Source organism: Gambusia affinis, linkage group LG15 (assembly GCF_019740435.1).
Source record: "Gambusia affinis linkage group LG15, SWU_Gaff_1.0, whole genome shotgun sequence".
Lineage (NCBI taxonomy): Eukaryota > Metazoa > Chordata > Actinopteri > Cyprinodontiformes > Poeciliidae > Gambusia > Gambusia affinis.
In genome coordinates, this window is record NC_057882.1 from 12,697,497 (window position 1) to 12,721,500 (window position 24,004).

The 24,004-nt window shown below is 39.8% G+C and overlaps 1 protein-coding gene across 1 annotated transcript in view; it reads right to left on the reverse strand.

Annotated features, from left to right (window-relative positions):
- The window catches only part of LOC122844630 (Down syndrome cell adhesion molecule-like protein 1 homolog), a 72,362-nt gene that overhangs the window by 47,401 nt on the left and 957 nt on the right, over positions 1–24,004 (reverse strand). The window contains exons 2-3 of the mRNA XM_044140295.1: positions 13,273–13,593; positions 7,114–7,260 (exon numbers count right to left, since the gene is read on the reverse strand). Coding sequence (XP_043996230.1) covers positions 7,114–7,260; positions 13,273–13,593 — 468 coding nt within the window. The remainder of the gene's footprint in view (positions 1–7,113; positions 7,261–13,272; positions 13,594–24,004) is intronic.

The following is a 24,004-nucleotide window of genomic DNA, read 5'->3' on the forward strand; positions in this document are numbered from 1 at the left end:
GTGACTGAAATTACAAGACCTAATAATAAAGATGCAGCTAATTGGCTCTCAAAAGAAAATACACTCTTGTTGTGTTTTAGAATACACAGCACCTCTCAAAATTATTTCTACTTTTGAAAAATGTCAACATTTTCACACTTTACAACCATAAACATAACACGTTTTATTGAGATTTGAAGCGACAACCAATACAGTTGACCAAGTGTGGACTAGAATAAAAAAAAACATACAATTTCCAATTTAAGAAAAAAAGATTGAAGAGTTCTCTGTGGGTTGTTCAACTTTGCAGCTTAACTCTGCTTTATACTTCTCCAGATCATTACAGAAGAGTGGAGTGTATATATAGTTTTACGTTTCTTTCAGTTTCACAGTTAATCACCACTTTGAGTTCATCTAGCCCATAAAACCCAGATAAATTAAAATTGAAGTTTGTGACTGTAATGAGACAAGATTCAAGAAATAACCTCAAATGTTTGAATAGTTTTGCAAAGTTTTTGTGGACTTTGTGAGCATCAATTTGACAAATGAGGCTTGAAACCTCTGGTCAGTATAAAACAATGAATAACAGAAATCAGTAGATCAGAATTTATACTACTCATCAGATTTTGTGATAGCTTAACCAAACAGAATAACTTCCTACTCTATATGAAATCTTCATTTCGTTTAAGCCTTTCCAAATGTACTGGCTCCCTTTCTCTTTCAGTTGCCGTACCAACACTTCTTGGCTTGGAAGAAAAGATTGTGGCCAGATTCCTGTCAGAGTGATGTGCTCGCAGGGGGCTTTCCCATCTTTTCCTCTTACAGTGAGTGACACTGATACACTGACACACTGTAAACATGCCCGCGCAGCACCCGTTTTGTGTTCGGCGGAGACTCAAAGCCAGCGGAGGCAGAGGGGAGCGACTGCGAGCCACGATGGAGTGCATGCATTATGCGAGTTAAATGCACGCGAGCAGGCGAGTGTGGCAGTGTGTAAATAGTCAATAATAGCCGACACTTGTCAGCCCTCTGCTCTGCACACACAAAGCCTGCAGTTGGGTCATTGCTGAACCGCCTCTTCTACCCCACTCCCCATTTCCCATCTCTAGCCCCCCCCCTCTTCCCCCCCAGTCCCAAACACACACAACTGGGCCTCTCAAGCAGATATAATTATGCCTATTGTGCCCCTCGAACACACAGGCAACACGCATGCAGACACACGCACTTATCTGTGCTAATTAACACACCCACCCACGTGCCTATTCAACCTAACTGAGTAAAAGATGGCTGCCAGCACTCCATCTGCTCCTGCTCTGCTCTCAGCACACTGGGGCAAATAAGAGAGGGGGCAAAAATACACAGAGAAAGCGGCAGAGGTGAACAACCCATACATCAAGTGGCAATCATTTACTTGTGCTCAAGTTCTCAGACAAAATCAGAAATCAGAGCTAAATTTCAGCGCATTCGGGGTAAGTTTGCATGTGCGTAGCCGCACCCTCATCTGCATGATGCAGCCCTGACACTAACCCCCCACCTTGTGCCCTGCTGCGTGCCACATGGGACAGAGGCAGAGAAGAGGCGGGAGAAGGATGATGCGCGACCCGATGACGATGGGGGGAGGCGATGGTTGGTAGGGTTGTGTTCCAAGAGCCCTGGGGATGCCCTGGGGGTGCTCTCCGTCCTCCTCCGTCACACAGCGCCCTGATGCACCCAGGCAGCCCGAACACAACAACAACAGGACAGGCGTCACACAGCGGGGCAGAGCTCTGCCTTAATGTGTCCCGAGTTAATGTTTAATGAGTACTCCGCATTCAGGCCGCCTCATGCAAAACCTGAAAATGGCTTTACTATGTTGGATTTGAGAGCAATGCGTGTTTGTGCTTTGTACTGCTTGTACTTTCTGGAGGCGCGCGCGCGCGTGTGTGTGTGAGACAACTGTTTACAAGAGTCCGCGGTGTTCCAGACGAGTGTATCTATTAATGTATTCCTGCTCCGAGTGCACAGGCACAGATTTACAGTACAAACAGACAACGTGTCCTCTCATGCCGCTGCTCTCCATGAGGTCTCTCTGTCACCTCTCTGCTGCACCTCTGTAGAGCCTCATGACAATAACTTCTTAATCACTGAACAGGCATGTTACACAGCTTGTGCATAACCCTTTGACTTTGACTGGGAGAATCCAAAATATTAATATTACTTCCAGTCAAAAGAAACATGCTGGCAAAATTAAGAGACTACTTTTGTCAAAGTTAAATTTACAAGGTATATCAATCAAAAGATTTTATGGAGTAATTCATGAAAATGTTTTCCCTTTCTTTAAATTGAGTATTTTATAAAATTTTCATTCATTTAATATGAATGAAAATCTAACCTCAAAGGCCATTCACAGAATTATTCACACTCTCTGCAAGCTGATCAGCTTGCCTGTTGTTTTCCAGTTGTCTGAATGAATGTGTGTTTATAGGCTGCGCACTGCCATGTCTATTGAACGGCCTAACATCAAACTAGGACCTGAGGGACAAACAATCGATCTGTAATGTAGCCTGTAAGTGACCTCGCCACCTGGTGAGTCCCTGTAGAATCTAAGTTTGCACTACAGGGCCTCTTAATGCAGCATTTACACACTTCCACTGATTAAATTCGCCCAGCCTTCAACAATGAGGACTTCTGTTGTTGGACTAGATTTCATGTATATCATATGACTTCTTTGCAAACGCATAAACATGAGCAAACTGTGTAGCAGGTGGATTACATAGAGCATTGCGGGGCATCTTCTGTGGACCACCATGTGGCTGCAGCCATCTGCTGGTCCTGTTTCTATTCATCGGAGCCTCTCATTAGCTCTCTGCTAGTTAGACTGGCTGCCTGGATCTGCAGGCATCACTGTTATTTTTATTCTTGTCCACAAACCCTCCATCTCTCTGTCCCTGCTCCAGCTCTCCTGCTTCAGATCCTCACTTAGACTACCAAGCCTCCCTTGTCTCATCAAGGTCCATCGTACGCACACACACATGCAAGGCCCAACTGCAGGCAGTGTACAGTATGGGACGGCGAAGTGCGAGGGAAATAGGTCAGTCTGCCTGCACCCCTCCCCTGTTAAACCCCACTCACTGTCCTGGCTGGACGTAAAAGTGGGACAGGCGAGGGGACATGCACACACACACCAACACGCACAATGCACCAGATGGGTAACGTGTGTGTTTGACAAAACGGAACCTGTTGGGGTTCAAAGGGCACACGGCTGTGTTGTGTTATGTCATCAACTCCACCTTCCAACCGGTGTGTTGGTGCTAATGATCAGTGTCCGCACGTAATGACACCACTGTAAAAAAAAAAGAAGAAAAAAAAAGAAGTGCAGGTATGGAGAGAAAATGAGGTGGGGAATTAGCATTTTTAATTCAGTAGAAGCAGGGCTGCCTAGGCATTGGCTTGTCTTTATGTTGTGTCCAGATGGTGGGAAATTTTAGAGGAGAGCTAGAGGAATGAACTGCACCTCAGGTCAGCCGTAGCACAAATCTTCCTTTGAAGGCAACGGTTCTCTAAGACCTCAAGATCCCAACTAAATCAAATTGAATTTAAATAATCAACTAATGGAGAAAATCGGTAAGTAATGTAGAAAACATCTTGCAGGCCCTCTTGGTGACTACAATAAAACTCAAGGTTTTTATAAATCAGAACTAGGATACATGATGAAACTGGACAGGAAAGTCTACAACTTCCTGAACAACAGTTGTCTTTGCTACACAATGACAAAACTGGAGGTGTGCCCCAAAATTTCCAGTTAGACATTTCCAGGAAGACATTCACCAAAGGTCATTGGGCCAGGACTCGAACCTATGATGGCTGAATCGAGGAGTCAAGTCTGTGTCGCACGCTCTAGCCCTGCGGCATCCAGAAGTTAGCTGTTTTCATTATTGATCAGCTGTATAAACACGGATATAAGAAGCCACGTAAAAGAAAAATGTAATTTATATGGAAGCATAAGGACTATTCATTCAGGCAGGTACAACATAGAGTTAGGCTTATACTATGGTCATTATACTTCATTTAGTGAAATGTTGATTTGAGTAAATACCTTTTGTCCTTTGAAGTTGAATTTGAAATTGGAAATGTTGGGAGTCTTTTCGAAGTCTTAGTGAAGGTAAAGCCTGCATTGTCTGGACAATCTGCGTGGGAACTGATATAAGTCTTACCATGCTAATCGCTGTGATTACATGCAAAAGACAGCCTAAAATTTCAACTCTGGTCATTACAGCAACTTTTCTCTCTCACACACACCTCTGATTCTAATACAAGTAGTTAAGACCAGATATACTTATTAGAACATTGTTGCTATAGTGAAACTGGGTAGAGCTGGGCAATTGTCCACAGATCTCTGATTGGTAGATTTCTATGAGGTAATAAAGTCCATAATATAATATCTAGTGTTACTTAAGAGCGTGCAGTGGACTCCAGGAGTTCGCTGGGGTTCGGACCACATCCACTAAAATATCCCCTCTGAAAATGCTTATATCTATCTATTTTAATAGTTTAAACATCAAGTGCTGTAACGTGTATTAATAAGCACAATGGAAAACCATGTAAGATGTTAGCTTCTTGAGCAGAAGCTAACGTCTATAGTCTTCCTTATCTCCATTCTTGGAAGTACAGCCAATAAGCTCTTGGGGAAATCAATTGTATTGACTGGTTTGCAAACGCCAGGCAATAGTACGTCAAGTAGAATTGGACCTAAGGGTAGTTCAGCTTCCCAAACTGCATTTTCTTTGAATGTTTTAGAAAAAGACATCTGTGAATCTGTGAATACTGAACTGTAACCAGTGGAGGTCCACTGTATGTGACTTAGCTGTTAATGAGGTATGAACTGAGGCTCAGTTTTGGGAAATGCCTATTCTTAACATCCTTATATGCAATAACGTTTTCTAAGATGAAGATCACTAAGACGGTCAAAATGCGTCCGTATGAATTATGAACATATACTCATCACGGTGTGCTAGTGTTTTATGTGTGCGATGACAGGCAGGTTAGACAAGCCTCATCACTATCATTTAAAAAAAATATTTATTCATTTTATTGCTCAAATCAAACTCTCATCTTTCATGAAATCAATTTTATTTCACACTCCAAGAGCAAAGTTGGAAAGTTTTCTCATTAAATACAAAAAAGGCAAGTTATTAAATGAATGACCTAACTGTGTGCAGAGAAAAAGCAGACGTGTTCACCTTTACACAGTGGATTTACTCTCTGCGGATCAGCTGTAACACCTTCTGCTGTGTTTCTTAAGACCAACTCACAGGACTGTGGCAGGCAAGACAGGCAAGACAGGCAGTCAGCCGCTCACACACACACACACACACACACACACACACACACACACACACACGCACAGAGCTTTTAGTCACAAAATCAATTTTAATTTTCACATCTTCATTAGATCTATCCAGAGAGACCTTCACTGGAGAAGCAGACCATGATGAAGCACAAAGACAGTTTGGTGATGGTTAAAACTCAAGCATGAGATCAGCATCAATAATGTTTCCCAAATATTTGCTTGTTTCTGCTTTTATATGTTTCTATGTATTGTTCTGACTCAGATTTACTGGAATATGCTACGTTTCTGACAGCCAAAGACAAACATAAGCTGAGCTCAGTGTGCAACTCGTCTCGTTCAGCATCTGATTCTCACACTCACTGCTCATCAACTGACCTATATACCCCTAATTACCCACAGCAGCCTCACAAACCCATACACAGAGACCATAAATACACTCAGAAATGACACATCCAAATTAGATCTACCGAGCTTATAAAATTTTTTTGTTCTTTCCGTAGTTTTGTACATAGCACTCTACTGGATATAATTTTACATTTATGACAAAAAAAATAACAATAGAAACTCATTAGGCACATATTAAACTATGTGTCATGGTGCTGGCAACATCATGCTGTGTAGATGCTTCTTAGCAGCAAGCCCTGCAAGGTCAAGATTGATTGGAAAATTTTGCCAAGTGACTTGGGAGAACATTGACTTTCAAGCAAAACAAGGTCCCGAAGGAAGGGTAACACAGAAGTGGTTCAAAGACAACAAGGTTAATGTTCTGAAGTGGCCAAATCAAAACCAGAATCTCAATCCTATTGAAACTTTGTGTCTGGACTTGAAAAGTGCTGCTAACACCAATCAACAAGCAGCGAGGCAGAGATTGAGCTGTTTTGTAAGGAAGAATGGAGGAAATAAATTTAATAGCATCTCCCACAATGTTTATCCTTTGTAAACATGAAAACAATTTAATAACCTCCTTTACTTTGTGCTTGGATACCAAAAAGCTAAACCATCAAAAAAAAAAAAAAAATAAATAGATGAAATTATAATGAGAGCACAGTACAAATGCAACATGGTATCAGTATTTTTTGCATACATATGAAGTAAAACACCATCTGCTTCAGGACCTAAGGCCATTCTTGCCCTACTACCCTCTTTGCGTCTCTTACTTCCCGCTAATTTCTGTCTTCTGTAAAGGGATTGCGAAAATAAAGCTTGCATTCTTCATAAACATAAAAATTAAAATGCACAAAGTGCTGCATATAACATCAAGCTCAACTTTTTTCTGTATCTTTCCCTGTCAGACATACTCCCACCCTAATGAGGTTAATGAAGATGAATGTAAGGGCACCAGTCCTATTGACATCCTATGTCTCTAATTGTGGCCCTGTTCTTCAAGGACACGGTGGGAAGACAAGCAGGGAGTGGACAGAAATAGAAACGGTGGGACTTTTGGAAGAGAGTCTGTCTCTCGTTTTCTTTAGTGTCAAGCTCAATTAAGTGCAGGATTTGACATTAGCTGGGGAAAACTGAGTGTGATGAGGAAAGCGGTGAAAGGAGGGACAGAGAGAGGGAAATGTCAAGAAAAAAACAGGAGGAGGAGGATGAGGGCCACCAGATCAGTGATCCAGAACGGTAAGCAGACAGAAGACACACGTTAGGAGTTCGGTCAAGCAGAGCGCCGCATCAAACCCTCCTCCCACAAAATCAGAGACATAAAGGATAAAGACATTCCCACATCCAGGAGATGCAAAGCAATCAGAATCTCCAACGCACAAAAAATGAAAAAAATTACAATCGGCTATTTGATTTCCTACCTGGAACAATGGAAACAGTGTCTCTTTCCCAGGACACAACACTGACATACTCCTGCACGGCAGCAGGAATGAGGCACTTGAACACTGCTACGTTGCCCCGCATTGAGCGCTGGTCCGCCACCCGCACAGTGTAGGGTTCCCTGAAAACTGCAAACACACACACACACACACACACACACAAAAATATCATTCAATAGAATTTTTTAAGCTTATTTTCATTACAGACAAAAGAGGTGAAATAAAAGTCTAGAATAGTTTAATATGTGCGTGGTCTTAAGACTGAGTAAAGAGTCCTGGGTCCATTTATTGGCACTCCTGGTAAAAACGTACAAAAGTCTCAAAATAAATGAATCTTTTATTGAAGGAACATAATCTGACACTGAAATATTTAGAAAAATCCAATCGTCAATGGGAGAACAATTATTCAGTAGGAAAAATGCCACATTAAAAATGGATTGTTTTTAATAAAATGCCCAGTGAAATGGTTGGAACCCGAAAACATACCACAGTGTGTTGCAAGGTTTTCATTTGTGTTTATTTTGCTCATTTTTATTCAACAACTTTTGTGTTTACTCCGTGCCCATTTTGATTTATTTCTCTTAGGTTGGTGTTTATCTTTTCTGTAGTTCCATTTTGAGGCTAAGGTCTGGAATTTCTTTTTCTAAAGTGGGATACCTGCATCAGAAGCACCCGCGTAGACATAGAACCATTTACAGAAATGTTTTCATCCACATGGAAACAACTATTTAAGAGGTGCTGAACACGGCACATGCATCAGGTGCATAAAGCCTCCACACGGTAAGCACAAAAAGAATATAAAAACGCCGAACCACAAAGTGTGAGCGGAGTCTTTTGTGTGGACAGACAATGAAGTCGAGCATCTTCTCCGTGTCACAATGTATTATGAAACTCATAAACTACAGGACAAACATGTAATCTGCCTTTGTTGTTATGTGAGATGTGCTTAAAGGTTGGGTTAATATGTTAGAATCTTCTCAAAAAAGGCAGTTTTGCTTTCCGCATGTGTAGATAAGGGAGACATTTTCACTCTGTAACCCATTAAAAAAAACACAATTAGAGTTTCCTAAAGCGCCATTTCCATGTGGACCTGGGGCTCAAATATGTAAAAACTTTCCCATTTTAGGAAAAAGCTTTTCCCTGTAGAGGGAACCTTAGTTTAGCTCAGTTCCTGTCAATTAGTCTCCCCCACCACTTTTCCTTCTGCCACAGCTGCACCACTTCTCCAATGGTTAGTTCATCTGGTTTCTTTGTCATTTTAACCCTTCCTGCATATTTAAACTCCTAGTTTTCATTTGTTTTGTGCTGGATTTTAAATTACACTCACTACTTTTATATCATGTTTCCTTCACGACACTTTAGTAATTATTTATGTGTCATTTACAAAAACTCTTCACCTTTCTACCTTTGGTTCTGCCTGGATTTGGGCCCAGTTACAAACCACATAACTGAAGTAGCTAAAGCAGTTTTTTTAATTTAAACTTTATGTTCATCAGAGTTTCAATGCACATCTAGGTAGCACTCTTTGACTTTCTGACATTTCTTCTATCCCAGTACCAGTAGGCTGAATGTGGGTCCTAATTTATCACACAGTGAGGACAATGGTAAGTGAAATAAAAAGTCATGAGGGCTCACTGTAGCTAAGAGGAGCATGTATGCTCACCAACGCTCTCTAACAACCGTACGATGTAATGCACATATCAATTAGTTGTCCAAGACTGATGCCAGAAAAAAGCTTTTTCTCTCCAATCATTACAAACATAAAAAGTTAAAACTCCGCTGGGACTTCATCTGTCCTTCAGTCAGATGAGACTAAAGGACACAGTCTCACATGAGACTAAGTTGGAGTTTTTAAGCAACAAACACTTCAGGTGGGTTTTGTGTGAAACAAAAGATGAATATGTGAAAATAGACTTTATCTCTACTGTTAAGTGTGGAGGAGAATCTGCAAAACCTTGGGGCTGTTTTCCTTCCAAAGGAAAAAAAAGTTAAAAATATAAAAAGTGGGTTGTTGTTGGGTCTTTTAGCATTCATCCATCTAAAACAAAGGCCAAAATTACGTCCCCTGACTCCGTTTGATGCACAGGAACAGTCACCCTCAGAAGACGGTACTCCTGTCTCTACAGGTTGGCCTGGCTGCCCAACAGCAGAAACTCATTTCAACATTTTGATCTGTTTCTTTTGGCCATGAGTGTTATCTGATGACAATAAGGGAGGGTCCGACGGTGGGAGAACAAGTAAATCAAGAGCTTTATCAGGTTTACCAATCACAAAATGTACCCACTTTCATGGCCAACTTTTAAAGCAGAAAAATATGATGAAAGGTTAGCATAAGAGAGCTGGACAATCTTGAGAGATTGATCAAATTATATTTTACAATGAGAAATGTTATCAACTGAATAACTGTAATGTAAATCTTTAATTGATTCTTTCCCCTTTTGATCCAGGAGTACCTTTTAATGGGATAACAGAAACAACACTCAATTTCTTCTAGCCTTACTCCTCCTTTGAGCATATATGATTCAGGCCGCCATTAAACAACACAGTCAAGAAAGTCCTTTTCTAGCGTTGGCATGACATCAACACCATTTGTGCACAGAGCTTCACAAGGATATAATGCACAGAGCTTCAAAAACCATTGGGAGTTTGTTGGTGCTTTGGTTTTATGCAGGTTCAGGCAATATTTTACACTCTGTTGAATGAGCAGGAGCTCATTAGCAAAATGACATGAAAGCTAGGATGTATCTGAAGGTTGCTAAGAGACTGGTTCGGAATCCCTTGCCTGGTAACAGACACGGAGATAGCATGCACACATTCCCCGTTGCAACAGGGGAAGCCATGCACAAAAATTTACATCTTCTTTAAATAGACAAACCAGGCGCAGGAGGTCAGCCTGGTTCTTGTTTTAATAAATATTTTCAAACTCATGTATTTCTAATTGAGTTTCAGGTGTTATCGCCAGAAAACATTTGGCCAGTGATCCTTGTTTATAACCATTCATTGGCAGAGGAAGCGCATAAACATCGGGAACCAAATAAAAACCTACATTCTGTCCGATTGTGACCTGATCGCCATCGATGCCAGGGCTTGACACAGGCCGCTGGCGGCAGGATGTTTGCTTCGAGCTAATCCCCCCCCCTCAGCTCTTGAGGCTGGGCTTTCTGGTCATGTGGGACCGAAGGCAGCAAACCGGCTGCCGCCTCGCTCAGGGTCCCGGCTCAAATCCCCCACTTGGCTCTTGTATTAGTATTAGAACGAATATGAGCATTAGTTCATGCCTGTGTTGGGAGGCAGAATATGGAAACAGATGTTGATGGCAGCAGGGAAGGGGGAGGGACCAAAGTGGCCGGAATGAATGAGAGGAATAAGGTACAGAGCAGGACAATGGATGTGGTTTAAAGGCAATGCAGCTGTGTGTTTTAAGTATCTGTTAATTGGGTATTTCTGGGCCACAAACTTCAAATGTACTTCTTCTTTGAAACTCTGGATGAAACCTAGCTTATTTAAAGCAGCCTAACATTATCAAATTAATAATAATAATAATACCGTAATTTAAAAAAAACAAAAAACATATTGGTTAGGTCTGTTAATGAAAAACAATTACAGAAGCATTTTAGTCTGGAACAAGATGAAGAGAGGGGACAAAAAAAGGGAGAAAAATAACTGAATGTAACAGCAACAGAGGCCACTTCAGGTCAAAATGTCCCAAATTAGACTGCTGCAGTGTCTGCTGATGTTTGATGATTGATCATCTATTCTAATGCACTATGGAAAAGATTTTTTCCCTGGCGTTTGTGAAATAAATCAATATATGCTGTGCCAAAAAGATGACAGTGTCTACTAGGGTTGCCAACTTTTGGAACACCCTTCTTTCAGGTTGAGGAGGGGTTATTAACAATATGTATCACCCAGGAAACACAATAAGTTTACCTGAACAAAGTCAAAGTGAAGGTAGAAATTTGTGGATGTTAGATTATGATTGTTAAATTTTGTTAAACAGCTAAACCTTTATTTCAGCAAGCAAAACACTATTTGCAATGTTAGCATGAAATGCTAAAACAATATAAAATGCAGCTTTTGTTTGTAGCTTTTAGTCATGTATTGGTGTTAAATTTAATATACAGATAATGCATGTTGGTGTTCCCACTAAAGCCTTTTATTTATCGTTGTATTCTTTTGGCCTGATTACTGCAGATTGTGGAGTTTTCCCTGACTGGGAGCGAGAATGCAGCCTGTTGAATGTGACAGGTAGCCAATCAGAAAGCGCGGTGAGGTAAGAACGGAGGGGAATCCCAAACAGTTGCCATGGCAACTAAGAGTCCGGTGGACATCAGAGGTGATATGTGGAAATGCTTATTACTATATGTAAAGGTCATTTTATATATGTTTATGTTTTCATGTTTATTCAGTTAAAAATGTTAATTACGAAAAAACAAAACTTACCTATAAATCGTAGTGCAGCAAATAGAGCGGCTGCTCCCTCCTCTTTTATCAAACGCCTTTTCTTTTTCTTACGTCTTTTATCGCTTAAAATGAGTCCACAAATTATCACTACTGCTTCTCGTCATCCGTGTTTGATTATTCTAAATTCACGTTTGGTATGTTGGGGATTTTACTGGATTTTCTTCTGGAATCGGTTCATGTGTGGTGTGTTGCTCCTGCCCTGTGGCTGGACACACGAACCGATCGAACCTGTTGGACTTTTATCGGCTCTGTGGTCACAGAAGTTTGGAAAATCGGCCCATAATCCTTAAATCGTGCCGTGTGAACCAGACCTAAAACTCAAAAGCTCTACTCCTCTCATCTCGTCTCGACCGCTGCCCTAACGCTCTCTGACTCTGGTCGCTATGGTAACGTTTACATATCCCTTCAAAATAAGATACAGATGTGCCACAAAAACGAACATTTTACTTTTGTAAAAATTTTTAACTCAGGATAAAAACTGATGGGAGCCCTGAACTTGTTTCTCTTTAACAAGACGGTCCCATCTGGGAGTGATGAGAGACAATGATACCTGAAGTGTTGCTTATGCACAGAGTGCTTGGTCTTTAAGTGGAGAAGCAGTTTGAAGGCTTCATTGCCTCATTAGTGAGCCGGTCACCACATCATGCAGAGCTTGGAATATGGGAATCACCTGCTGGGATAAATCCATTCTCCTGTCTCTTCTCTGGGCCTTTTCCCCTTCACAAAGAACCTTTCCAGAGACATTTGATCCGTTTCTTACTCATTTTGCTGCTTGTGGGCTCAATGTTGGCGCGCAAGATGTAACCGAGAGAATCCGGTTAAAGAATTTTCAAAATAAAAGATCCTCCAGCCTCAAATAATACATAAAACGGAAATATTTTATTATTTCCTGTGCAGCCCGGTACCGGTCTGTGACCTGGGGGTTGGGGACCACTGCTTTAAAGCACAGGTTTCCATTCTTGTTTTCATCTAGATGCTTTATATGTTGGAATGAGACGACGTTATGAAGAAGAAAGTCTTCATCTTTCACTTCTCACCCATCAAATACACAATACAAAAGTGAAAGTTAATTTCACTTTTAATCATTAAGCAGTGTTGAAAGACAGCCAATGCAAATGGCAAAATATATGGATTGCAAGCAGAGATTTAATGTATGGCAGACGAAAGACGCAAGCCAATCTAATTTTGCATCTAAGCATTTCTTTGTGATTGCACACGTTACTATGGACAGTTGCGATTTAAAATATTGTGTATTTCTAATGCAATCCATGAAGATTAAATGTTTCAAAGATGGAAGATTTGGTTAGGAACCATAGAGTCCACTTTTACTGTAAATATGTTAAAGCTAATTACCATGATAAGGTGGTATGTTTTTTTTGTTTTTAAAGTATTAAACAGACAACAGAGGTGAAAATAAAGCTGAACAGCCGATTTTGGAGCGTTTCATTACTCGCTCTGCCTAATAGGTGCAAGTAAAGGCCGAAGACTGATGTGGTGAGTGATGCAGATGTTCTCTCTGCAGACTCTGTTCTAGGTCAATCTGTGTTCAGGTCAAGGGCTATTTTAGGGCAGGTGATTCAGTGTGGGCTGTTTTATTTATTTATTTATTTTCTATGCAGCTGTCAATCACATCTGCTCTATTTTCTGCTTAAATCACTGTCTGCCGCTGGTACTCACCAGCTTTGATGCGGATGTTCGGGCTGCGGATCTTGCCCGCCTGGTTCTCGGCGGTGCAGAAGTAGTCGTTGTCGTGGATGTAGCTGTTGTACGCGGAGGGCGAGAACGGGTACAGCTGGAGGGTGCCGTTGGCGTGCACATGGCGGATGTGGGGCACGTCGTAGATGTCATCGCCAGTGGCCAGGTACCAGCGCAGTATGGCGCTGGGGGTGCCCCCTGCAGGACAGGGCAGGGACACCCCCACTGAGCTGGAGTAGGTTACCCTCTGCAGGGAGGCATTTACAAAGTACAGCCTGGTAGAGCCCACATCCTCACTGTGTACTGCAGAGACAAACAGACGAAACATTAGCACTTATATGTCATATGGGGTGGAAACGCCAAAACAAAAGAAAAACATCACAGTAGGCATTGGCCAGCTGTCATTATCTATGTATCCCAATGTGTTAAAAAGGTAAGATTAGAACAACGCTACAATTTTAAACTGTGTGCAGTATTTTGAGGATTTTCCCCTGATAGATCATTCAAAATTTTGCTGTGTGTTTTCCTAAAAAACTATGTTCTTCTTTTGGCATGTTTTGGTACCATTGGCAACTATTCAACCTGAATTTATTGAAAACATCACTATTCCATTTTGATCTTCAATCTTAGTCCTTTTTCCACATTTTATACATCGATATCAATTAAACAGTGTGAAACCCATTAAAAAACATGCAATGATCAACACATTTAGAAGTATTTCTTGCTGCTTTTTGTTTTGAATTATTAAGGAATTTTGTTAATTATTATTAAAAGTCGTAAAACCATGTCATACATCTTTACGTCAACTATTTCATTTACTCCAAGTTATCACACATTGTAATGGTTCTTGCCCACATCAAAACAACAGAAACAAGTTTAAAAAGGTGGGAACGTCCTTCAGACGTGTTGCAAAATAATCAAAAATAAATGTATGTCAAATGTCCAGCTGCAAACATCAGTCATGTGACTCAAAAAGCCAGGGATTTGGGCTAAAGCTTGTGATGGTTTAGGTGGATGGGACATGGTGGGGGGAGGAGGAGGAGGAGTCCGTTACCTCCCTACAGTTTGTGGGCAGATACACAAAGACAAACAGAGACACGGGGAGGGAGGGAACTCGCTGATAGGTTATGTGATTGGAATTTCTATGCCAGACGCAGAGATTTAAGTCTGTTTAATCTCCTTACATATTTACACAAAAACACACACACAAATACACACACGGAGCCATGTTACTCATAGGCCGTCAGATTAAACACACACACCTCCAACAGAGAAAAGGAGAGTTAAAAGAGGAAAAATTCAGGGGGGGAGGTCGCACCAGGTTTGGGAGTTATTAAAAGAGGAGTAAATGGGGGGACACTTCTGATGGACAGATGTGGTATTTAACCACTGCTGACTCTAAGTTACCACATTACCTCATACTGACCAAATGATTCCCCCCTTCAGTCCGGGACAGATTTTATTAAAAGGTCCTCAAAGATAACAAAAGATGCAAAGTTTGGGTTACCACCTGCATAACATCGCTGTATTTTTTCTCTCTACATTAACATTTTATTTCAAACCTTCACAAAATCGACTGGTGATCAAAAAAAAAAGACATTTCAATTTGCTTCTTTGTTGTTTTCTGTTGTTGTTTCTTTTTTTTATTTTTTATATTACTACTCCGCTAAATAGCTGTTCAGCTTTGGGAAACACTGAGCACAATCACTTGTTGCAAGTATGACATTCAACAAGCAGAGATATTTTTGCAAAGATTTCACCAAAAGGTAAAATTTAATTTGTAAAATATCTTTTTGAGACTGCAAAGCTGTGAAAATTAAGGCTCACTTCATAGGATTAAACAAAAAACTTTTAAAAATGTGTCATTTTGGGAATGTGCAAACGGCTACATCTGGATATTTCATGTGTATGATTGTTACAATTATTCTTTTAATGTTAACGTTTTCCTCATGTGGCACACTATGCTATACAGTGAGGGAAAGGTCTGGTGGTTTTGACTCACAAAAAGGGAATAATAGAACCTGTAATAAATATCTCAGACATTGCCAAAGGCTTTTACAAAGAGGATGGTTTTATAAGGCAGTTAGAGATTTAGTGTGCCTGATTTCAGTGGGCAGGGAGTTCGATGAACTGGGGGTGGGGTTTGAGAGGAAAACGCTTCATTTCTCATTATAACAAACGTTCACCTGGAGGTAGTTGGCAAGGCACAAACCATGGATTTCTGTGATCAGGAGAGCGAAAAAAGGTCAATAAGTCAGAGATGTTTTTAGGGACATTTGGGTTAAAGTAATGTTTTCTTTATTCATGGTGGGGGGGTGATGTTTTTGGCCACTGAGAGACTGACCAGTCTCTCAGTGGTCAGTCTGAGAGGAATCTTTAACCATATTCCTGGTTAAAGATTTAAAGTTTTTTTTTCAAAATTGAACTGATTTTGACACTATCAAAACCAGAAACATTTTTGACTTGAGATTAAAACAAAATATTATTTTCAAACTCCTGGACAATATTATTTGAGAGACAGTAAAGATAGCTAGCTATGAAATCTTTAAATTTACAGAAATTTTAGGCCATGCAAAATTTATAGCAACGAGAGAAACGTTTCTGTAGCATCAGTCAAGCTTACTTTAGATATCATGTGTCACTATGGATGAATGCAGGTGCAGATGAATTGACAGAATTGTGCTTTTTACCTTTTTCTTATGATAAATTAATGCAAAAATATCCAATCAAAAATGGAAACTTTGTTGTTCTAAATTGTTAATATCAATATTATGTTACAGAATCAAAGAGAAAGGCAGCCATCTTATCCACCCGATGAGGTTTATCAATAATTGCAGCTTCTTTTAGAAGAAGGGGAGATTCCTGGTTAAAGATTGATAAATCTGGGCAACATGTTACAGATGGTATATGAAAATATGTCTGGCAGTCCAGCGGTGGGCTGCAAAAACCAGGTCAGACTCCCTCCCCTCTGCAGATTACTGATAATAGCCCCTGAGCATAAAGCCCATATTAAAGATTGCAATATCTATAATCTCCCAATGGGGGGACAGCAGTAAAGTAGGGAAGTGAGGGGTCGCCCTATCAGCTTGGGGGAGGGGGTTGTGGGCAGTGAAAGACCCTCTCATACAGTAGATTCTATGGCCTGGAGGCATGGGCATTTGGGGGGCTGCAGAGCGCTGGGACTGATGGTGCGGGAAGTGGATCAGAAAGAACTCCCACTACTCAAAACCATGTCAAAGCTGTGTCAAAACCATGCAAAATGCACACACACATGAAAACAGATTAAAAAACCCCTTCCCATACAGTCTGTCCTCAGCCATATTGGGAGGAGGCAAAGTGGCTTTCAATGGAGGCTCATAAACTCCACCAAACAACTACAAACCATCAACCTAAACATTTTAAGTAGAAACTCTGTCTGTTAGTGCAGATCATTTAGAGAAAAAAAATGCCTCTTTATAATGTTGTGAACTAAAACATTGAGCTTCCTTCATTTGACAACTTGATGTCTGGACAAACACCATGTCTGTCTGTCTGTCTGTCTGTCTGTCTGTCTGTCTACGTGTCTACCTATTTAAGTCAATAACTCAATGAAGTCGGCTGGCTGGATGGAAAAACTTCTATCTGACCATCTTTACAGAAGCAAGTTAAGAAATGTGCTGGCTAATAAAGTACGAGAAATTTCATTTTTTTGGTCCGTGTTAAAAAAATCTTACATTTTTCAACATCTCATGTGCAAAATGTTGCAATATATATATGCTGACAGACTAAAGGGATAATGAAAACACATGTGGCTTCTAGGGCTTCACACAAGCAGCTAAAAAACGCAGCTACCAGCTATGAGGTTCTTAATATTTAATTTCCCATATCTCCTATATTTGAAGCAATGTAATATAAAAGTGGGTATTTTCTAATTAAGCTAAACTATAACTTATTAAATATTTACAAATAGAGAAACTAACTACATAATTTTGATAAGATGACCCCCCTGCTGTATGCAAATAATATAAGTGGTAGGGGAAAAGCAACAACAAAACAAAGAAGAAAACCCTTTTCAAAATTACTTTTCACCATGTCAAAAAAAATCAAAACTACGATTTCAAAAATTATATTTTTAGAGTATTTTAAAATTTTATACAACAGATTTATGCTTCACAGCCAGCAGGAGATATTTGTTACAAAAATATGATATATATTAGATATGCATAAGAAAAAAAGAGTATAGACAATGTATTTAAAAAGGAAGTCAAAGGACAAACAAAAGCTGATTAAGATATGGCCATTTAGTCTGCAGCAGAGCAAAAGAGATCAAAACTTTGAACACATGGCACAAAATCTGGACAAAATACGGAAAAGTTTGTTTTTATTTACTTATTATTAGAAGACTAAAAAAATTCTTACTCAGAATTGGCAAAAAAAAAATGACCATGTTGCTGAAAGCAGATAAAAGATGCGATGAAACAAAAAGAAACTCTGCACGTTGCAGATATTTCATAAGCTTGATACTTGGAGGAAAAACAACCTATATGACACTAGTTTAGTTATTTTTTGCCCTTTATTATTGTCCAGTCCTGAAAAGGTTGCAGAACTACATCTTCTGACATTTCTACTTGGACCTACTGATTTTATATAAATAACTACATGTTACATGACAACATTCCTTAAGACTGGCACTGAATTGGAAACAACTGATTATGACAGACAAGAGAGCTGGAATTTTTTTCCTCTATGATAAAATATTTTTCACACTTTGTTTACTACTCTTTTCTTAGAAAATAGTCTTGAATACTTGAATACTTACCTAGTCCATCCTACCTTTTTCTAAGCTCTTGTTTAGCTCCTAAATAACACTTACACTTTAAAATGTTCTTTAAAGCTTACAGCATTGAATCTTTCTGGTATCAGTTTTGAAGCAACATTATAAGAATCACAGAAAGAGACCACGTGCAACTACAACGAGTTACTTTGTGGCAATGTCTAAACTCTAAACAAATGGCAAATAAACATAACAGCAATTTTAATCTTTACGACACTACTGATTCACAGCACGTTGTAAAGCGAAGGCTAATTTTAATTGGCCTATTTCTACAACTTGGATCTCAGTGGAGCAAAGAGATGCCCCAATGAGAAGATGAGCTAGTGCAAGTATTCCACCCATTCCCCACTGGGACAGAGATTTTAACACTAAAAACAGCCTGCCTGAAAACTGTCACCTTACATTATCTTGAAATTATCATAAGGAGTAAAAACTGAGAGATGAATTTAGATCGCAACACACAAAATGCTATATTTTGACAAAAAAGGGACAGCTTTTTTTGCAGATAGAGGGCAACTGTAAGCGATACGTCACAGATCCAGCCCACCAGGTGTGGTCAAAGGCTCGCTGCTGCATTTGTGCCAGGACAGCAGAGTTTCCACTCCATTTAAAACCAGCAGATCAAACGCTAACAACCACCTGTGCCAACCAGTGCGGTGGCTTAAACTGCCAAGAAAACAAACCGTAACCACTGCGCCAGGGATAGAAAAATAGAGGAACATAAATATATTGCATGTTTTTAATGATGTTTAAAGGTTATCCTGTTGAACAAGTTAAGACATAATTTTTTTTTAAAAATCAGCTAAACGTTATTGATGCTTAACTTTGCTTCTGATTGTGTATTTAGAAAGTAGCTTCCTCAGAATTAATTTCATCCCTTACCATAACTAATTTAAGCTGCCTAGCTGACTTTTTCTGGAAGTGCAATCCAAATGTCCAAATCCCAATACATCTTCCTCAAAAAATTTAAGATGGATTGTTGAATATTTCTTGTTAAAGCCAGATTAATCTGCAGCATATGAAATAAGGCAGTGTAAACAGCAATGCAATGAATATTTGAGGGACAGTAAGAAGTATCTGGAGGAATTGTTGCTGATTTTCTGCTGAGCCAGCATTAATGCTACAGTTTTCATTGTACAGGTTTCACTGGTGATAACTGCATCCAGTGGCCCACCAATTACTGGTTATCCTAAGTGAATCAATCCTTTGCACTCCTAAATATTGAGAAACCACACTACCAAGCACACCAAGTACACAACAAGGTAATAAGCTATTGAACAATCAGGGGTCAAAAAGTGCATTTCTGATTTTCTCTAAAAAAAGACTTAATTAAAAAAAAAAAAAAAAAAAAAAAACAAGTGCCAATTCCTCTGAGCAGCTTATAGCGTAGAACAAAACCACAACTTTTGCATTATGTCTACAGACATTTTAATGTTTTGCTAGTTGGTTAATAATTGAAAAGTGAAAAAGAGAAATACAGAGTCTTTTGGCCAACGCCACGTCGCCTCAAAGTAGTTTTGATGTTGCAGCATGAAGGGAATCAGAAGGAACATGAAACAGGATGGCAGAGTTAGACTATATTCTAACGATTTGTGATTCCTTTAAGAATACTACTGCTGGCTAACAGTTAGCTGCTAATGATGCTAATGATTTACTGTGCTTAAAAAATGGATGCAATTGGACACTTCTGGTACAAAATCTGAAATGTGCAGAATAGTCACGCATGGACTTGATATTTATATCAAGATATTAATTTGATTTCTTCTTCACTTTGTAGAAACACAAAAATGAAGAATTTTAATGTGGAATTAAAATCAATTTAAAATTAGACAAAAATGCAACATGTGGATTGGTCAAACCTTGATTTGAACAACCTGTGTTGCCTACTGAGTCTTTAAAAGAAAGCTTCCAATCTATAAAACCTTGTATTTTTGTCAATGAAAACAGTTTCTTCTCAACAAAATTATTACAATCTTCTTGACTTGCTCACCTGAATTCATTAATGTGTTTTAAAAGATGGAAGGTGAAGTAAGCAGCATGACTTTCAAACACAGGAATGTAAGTCCAGGTATTAGTGTTTCAAAGTGCAAACACTTCCCTTCATAAAATCTATATTTCACATGCAAATTCCTTGAAGCTTTGGTTCTTGCTTTATCACCGTTTTTCACTTTTCAAAGTATTTGGTTAATGAAAGACTCTCAAACGTATTCAATGCTTAAACCGCACTCTCTGATCAAGCAGACCGTTTTGAAAGTTAAAAAAGACGCTCCGTTACCTCACAATCATGTTGAACATGAGTAAAAGGTGTGCCACATCAAAGTCCTGCTTTACTTTACAAACAGGCAAAGATGTCTGTCTGTTTTTCCTGCTAAAATCAGATCACAAGATCTTCAAAAATTGTAAATGGAGAATTTTGCATTTTTCACAAAATTATCACCTACCAAAATATTGGAGATTGCTTTTTCTAAACATGTGAATTCCAAACTGGTTCTGAGGATTTAATACACGCGCTAACGTAATTAAGCAGAACAGTTGTTGCCCGACCTTTGCAGCGCATGGGCAGCTGATAGCCTGGTAGCAGTACTGACGGTGCTGCATGGCTTTGGAGAAGGTGTTGTTGCAGCTCTCCTTCACCCTGTAGGCTTCATCAGCCTCGTTCAGACACAGCTCCGGGGAGAAAAGCAGCCCTTACAGGGAAGGTGTTGGAGTCGCTGATGGCACCGCTGGAGCTGCAGCTTAGGCTGTCAGAGTCACGGGAACTATTTTACACACGCCCTGCCAGTGAGCCATGCATGAATATGTATGCCGGAGAAGCAGAAGTCATAACCTATGCAAGGTTTCATCATGCATAATGCAGCTGATCTACGCCTCTCCAGGATGTGAACGCACACAAGTGTGCGTGCACGCACACACACACACACACACAATTCAAAGCTGTATTGTTTTGGAGGGGGGCTAAACAAACTCCAAAACCCTCAAATGTTTGAAATTCACACATTTTTACAATTCCACATGCCCCTGTGCCCAACCCAAGACAAAACACATCCTCATGCTGCCCTCGTCTGCTCTCCTCGTTCCCTCTCGCAAATCTCAACCCAACAATAATTTCCAACACATTTTGGTTAGAAAATCTCTCTCTTCTTTCCCTTAGTTCTATCTAGAAACAGCTTTGTTGTTTTTTGGGGGGGGGGTTTCAGAATAGTTCTACTTTTTCTCTCCTTTTTTGCTCGCCATCTGGCTGTCACTCATCCATCAGGTGTTTTCGGGACAGAAAGTTGTGTTTTGATTTGGGTGGAAACAGGAAAAGCAACTATGTGTGGAAACATAAACCGGCACAGGAAACACTGAGACGAGTTGTATTGAGAGATGGGGTGCGAATTGAATATCGCTGGAGATATGGGGCGGGGGGTGTAGAGAGGTGTAAACTTATAGATAATCCTCTGGAACCTGACTTAAATAAGTAGTTGGTGGAGAAGTCATGAGGAAGGTTGCTGAAGTTGGATCTAATCAATGGATGGGGTTTTGCTGTTCCCCACCCTTGTCCCCAGCAATCTGTTCCCCCAAACCCGTTGCACCCACCGACGCCTCCGCCCCCCCGGACCGTGCTGTGTCAGTAAAAAAAAAAAAAAAGTGTGCTACTTCAGCAGTCCTCTGGGACCTGCTACCCCCTCACTTCAAAGAAGCCAGTTTCTCTCTTAATGTGAATATCAAATCTGTGGATCACAAGTCCCAGCACAGTCTGCATAAACTGCCCCTCCCCCCAGCCTTTAATTCTGCCTAGTGATGAGGGAAAGAAAGGGAGGGGAGTTGTTGCGAGAGGAAGCGACTGAGCAAGAGAGGGAGGGAGGGAGAGATGGAGAAAGAGATGGAGATAGAGGGAGATCCAACGAAAAAAAAAACCCAAAACAACTACTTGCTTCAGAGATTTGACATTTGCCGAACACTCCCTCCTTCGGAAAAATGTGCAACGCTGGCGTCCAATGAAACTCAGAGGAGGTCTGGCTCAATTTAGCAACACTGTGTTGATACACAGAGTTCTTACTGGGGAAAATTTTGCACTTCACTTTAGATGTCGGGCATGGATGTTGTTTATTTTACTGTCCTCTATTGGTTAGTCCTTTTAGATAAAATATGAGATAAATTCAGTCAAACTGGGGAAAAGCTGTGCTGTCCCCTGGGGCTTCTTCGGAGAGCAACTTTTTATTATTCTTTGCGAATGAATGAAAACTTAAGAGTTAAAGGCAAATTATTAAAATCAAAAAATATTGTTCGAATCAAGTTTATAGTAGATTCATTTTTTCAGAGAGAGAGAAAAAAAATAACTATATGAGTCACATTCAAGAAAAGGTCAATTACAGGTAAATTAACTCAAAGAGTGCTATTTTTACAGCCTTCTTAAGAGTCAAATGAAGTAATATGAGGTTTTCTGGTAAAAAAAAAAAAGGCCTGCTTGAGAAATTACAAGCACATGCTGCCTATAATTGAATGCTGCATATTACTCAAGTTGCAGCTTTAATTTTGGAGTCTTGCTAAAGAAAGGGGAGAAGGAAGGGGGTAGGGGGTCAGTGGTGTGAAGGATCATGGTTCCCCCTGCTGCTGTCACACCTCTCATTAAACACCTCTAATTAAAAAAAATCACATCATACCATTGCAATTTTGTATAAATAAATTACCATTTCAATTGAATTTATTTTTATTTGCTTGGGATTATAGGGTTGTTTATTAGAATGTGAATTCAATTTTACTTATTGCTAATCAATCCACATTTGCAGTGAAGACCGTCTATAAATTTAAAAGAGAACACTGCACATCTTCTTTTCAGGGACACCTAAAAATGTTGCTCTTATAACAGAATATTTTTGAAGAACAATTAGTGACTTTGAGACGGAGCTTTTTTTCTTTTTCCTTTTTTTTCTTCTTCTTCATTTAAGGCCCAAACATATTTTTTCCTTTCCTTTGCAGCCGTTTTCGAGACAGCTAGGTGCAAGATGTTTTTTTTTTTTTTTTGGTTTTATTTAAAAAAGAAAAATAACTAAGCACGCACTAGAACCATTACAAGGGACGTCCCTGACGCACGCCTCTGATGCACGCGCCCGCGCTGGCTGGCTGACTGGCACACGCGCGCGGACACGTCCGCGGGGTCCAGGTGCGCTATTAGGGAGGAACATGACCGGGCAAGTCTCTAATCTGCACCCACGCCCCTGGAGTTTCTAGTTTGGTGAAATAAATTTGCGTATTTTAATATAATTCCATTGAGCCTTCAGCCAAGCTATCAAATCACAATTGTAGAAATAAAAAAATATATAATACGAGAAGATATGTTTAAAGAGCTAATTTTTCACCAACTAAAATTTGTCTGCATTTGAAACCAGTACAAAAAAAAAAAAAAAAAAAAAAACTTAATTCATACACTGGTAGACCTATAGGGCCTTTTTATGCGCTAAAACCGCCATATTTCTGCTCCCAGTACCCGAGACTTTTAGAAATAAAAAATACATATTTGTCTCTCTCAAAGCTTCAACTAATAAGGACAAAATCACATAAAAACGGTTCCTGATAGGCAGGATGCACACAAAGGCCTATAAATACACTCTAGTGTTAGAGTGTTGGATTTATGTTATTTTCGACGCAGATTTACTCGGGATTATTTTTAATGCACTGTAAAAGAACAAAGATGAACTTTACAATAGGGTTAGAGATTTGTTGCATCGTGGACAAGAAACACAAATGAAATAATATGAAGGAGCATTTCGCATTTGCAGGCAGCAAAAATCAGAGGACGTTTTCCAAAAAGGGGCACGATGAATTAAGTAAGAAGGACAAATCTGAATGCTCTAATTATGGCCTTTATGTGGGTGTAGACCTATTACACTAATAAGGCCGTTGTGGAAGAAAAGGGCC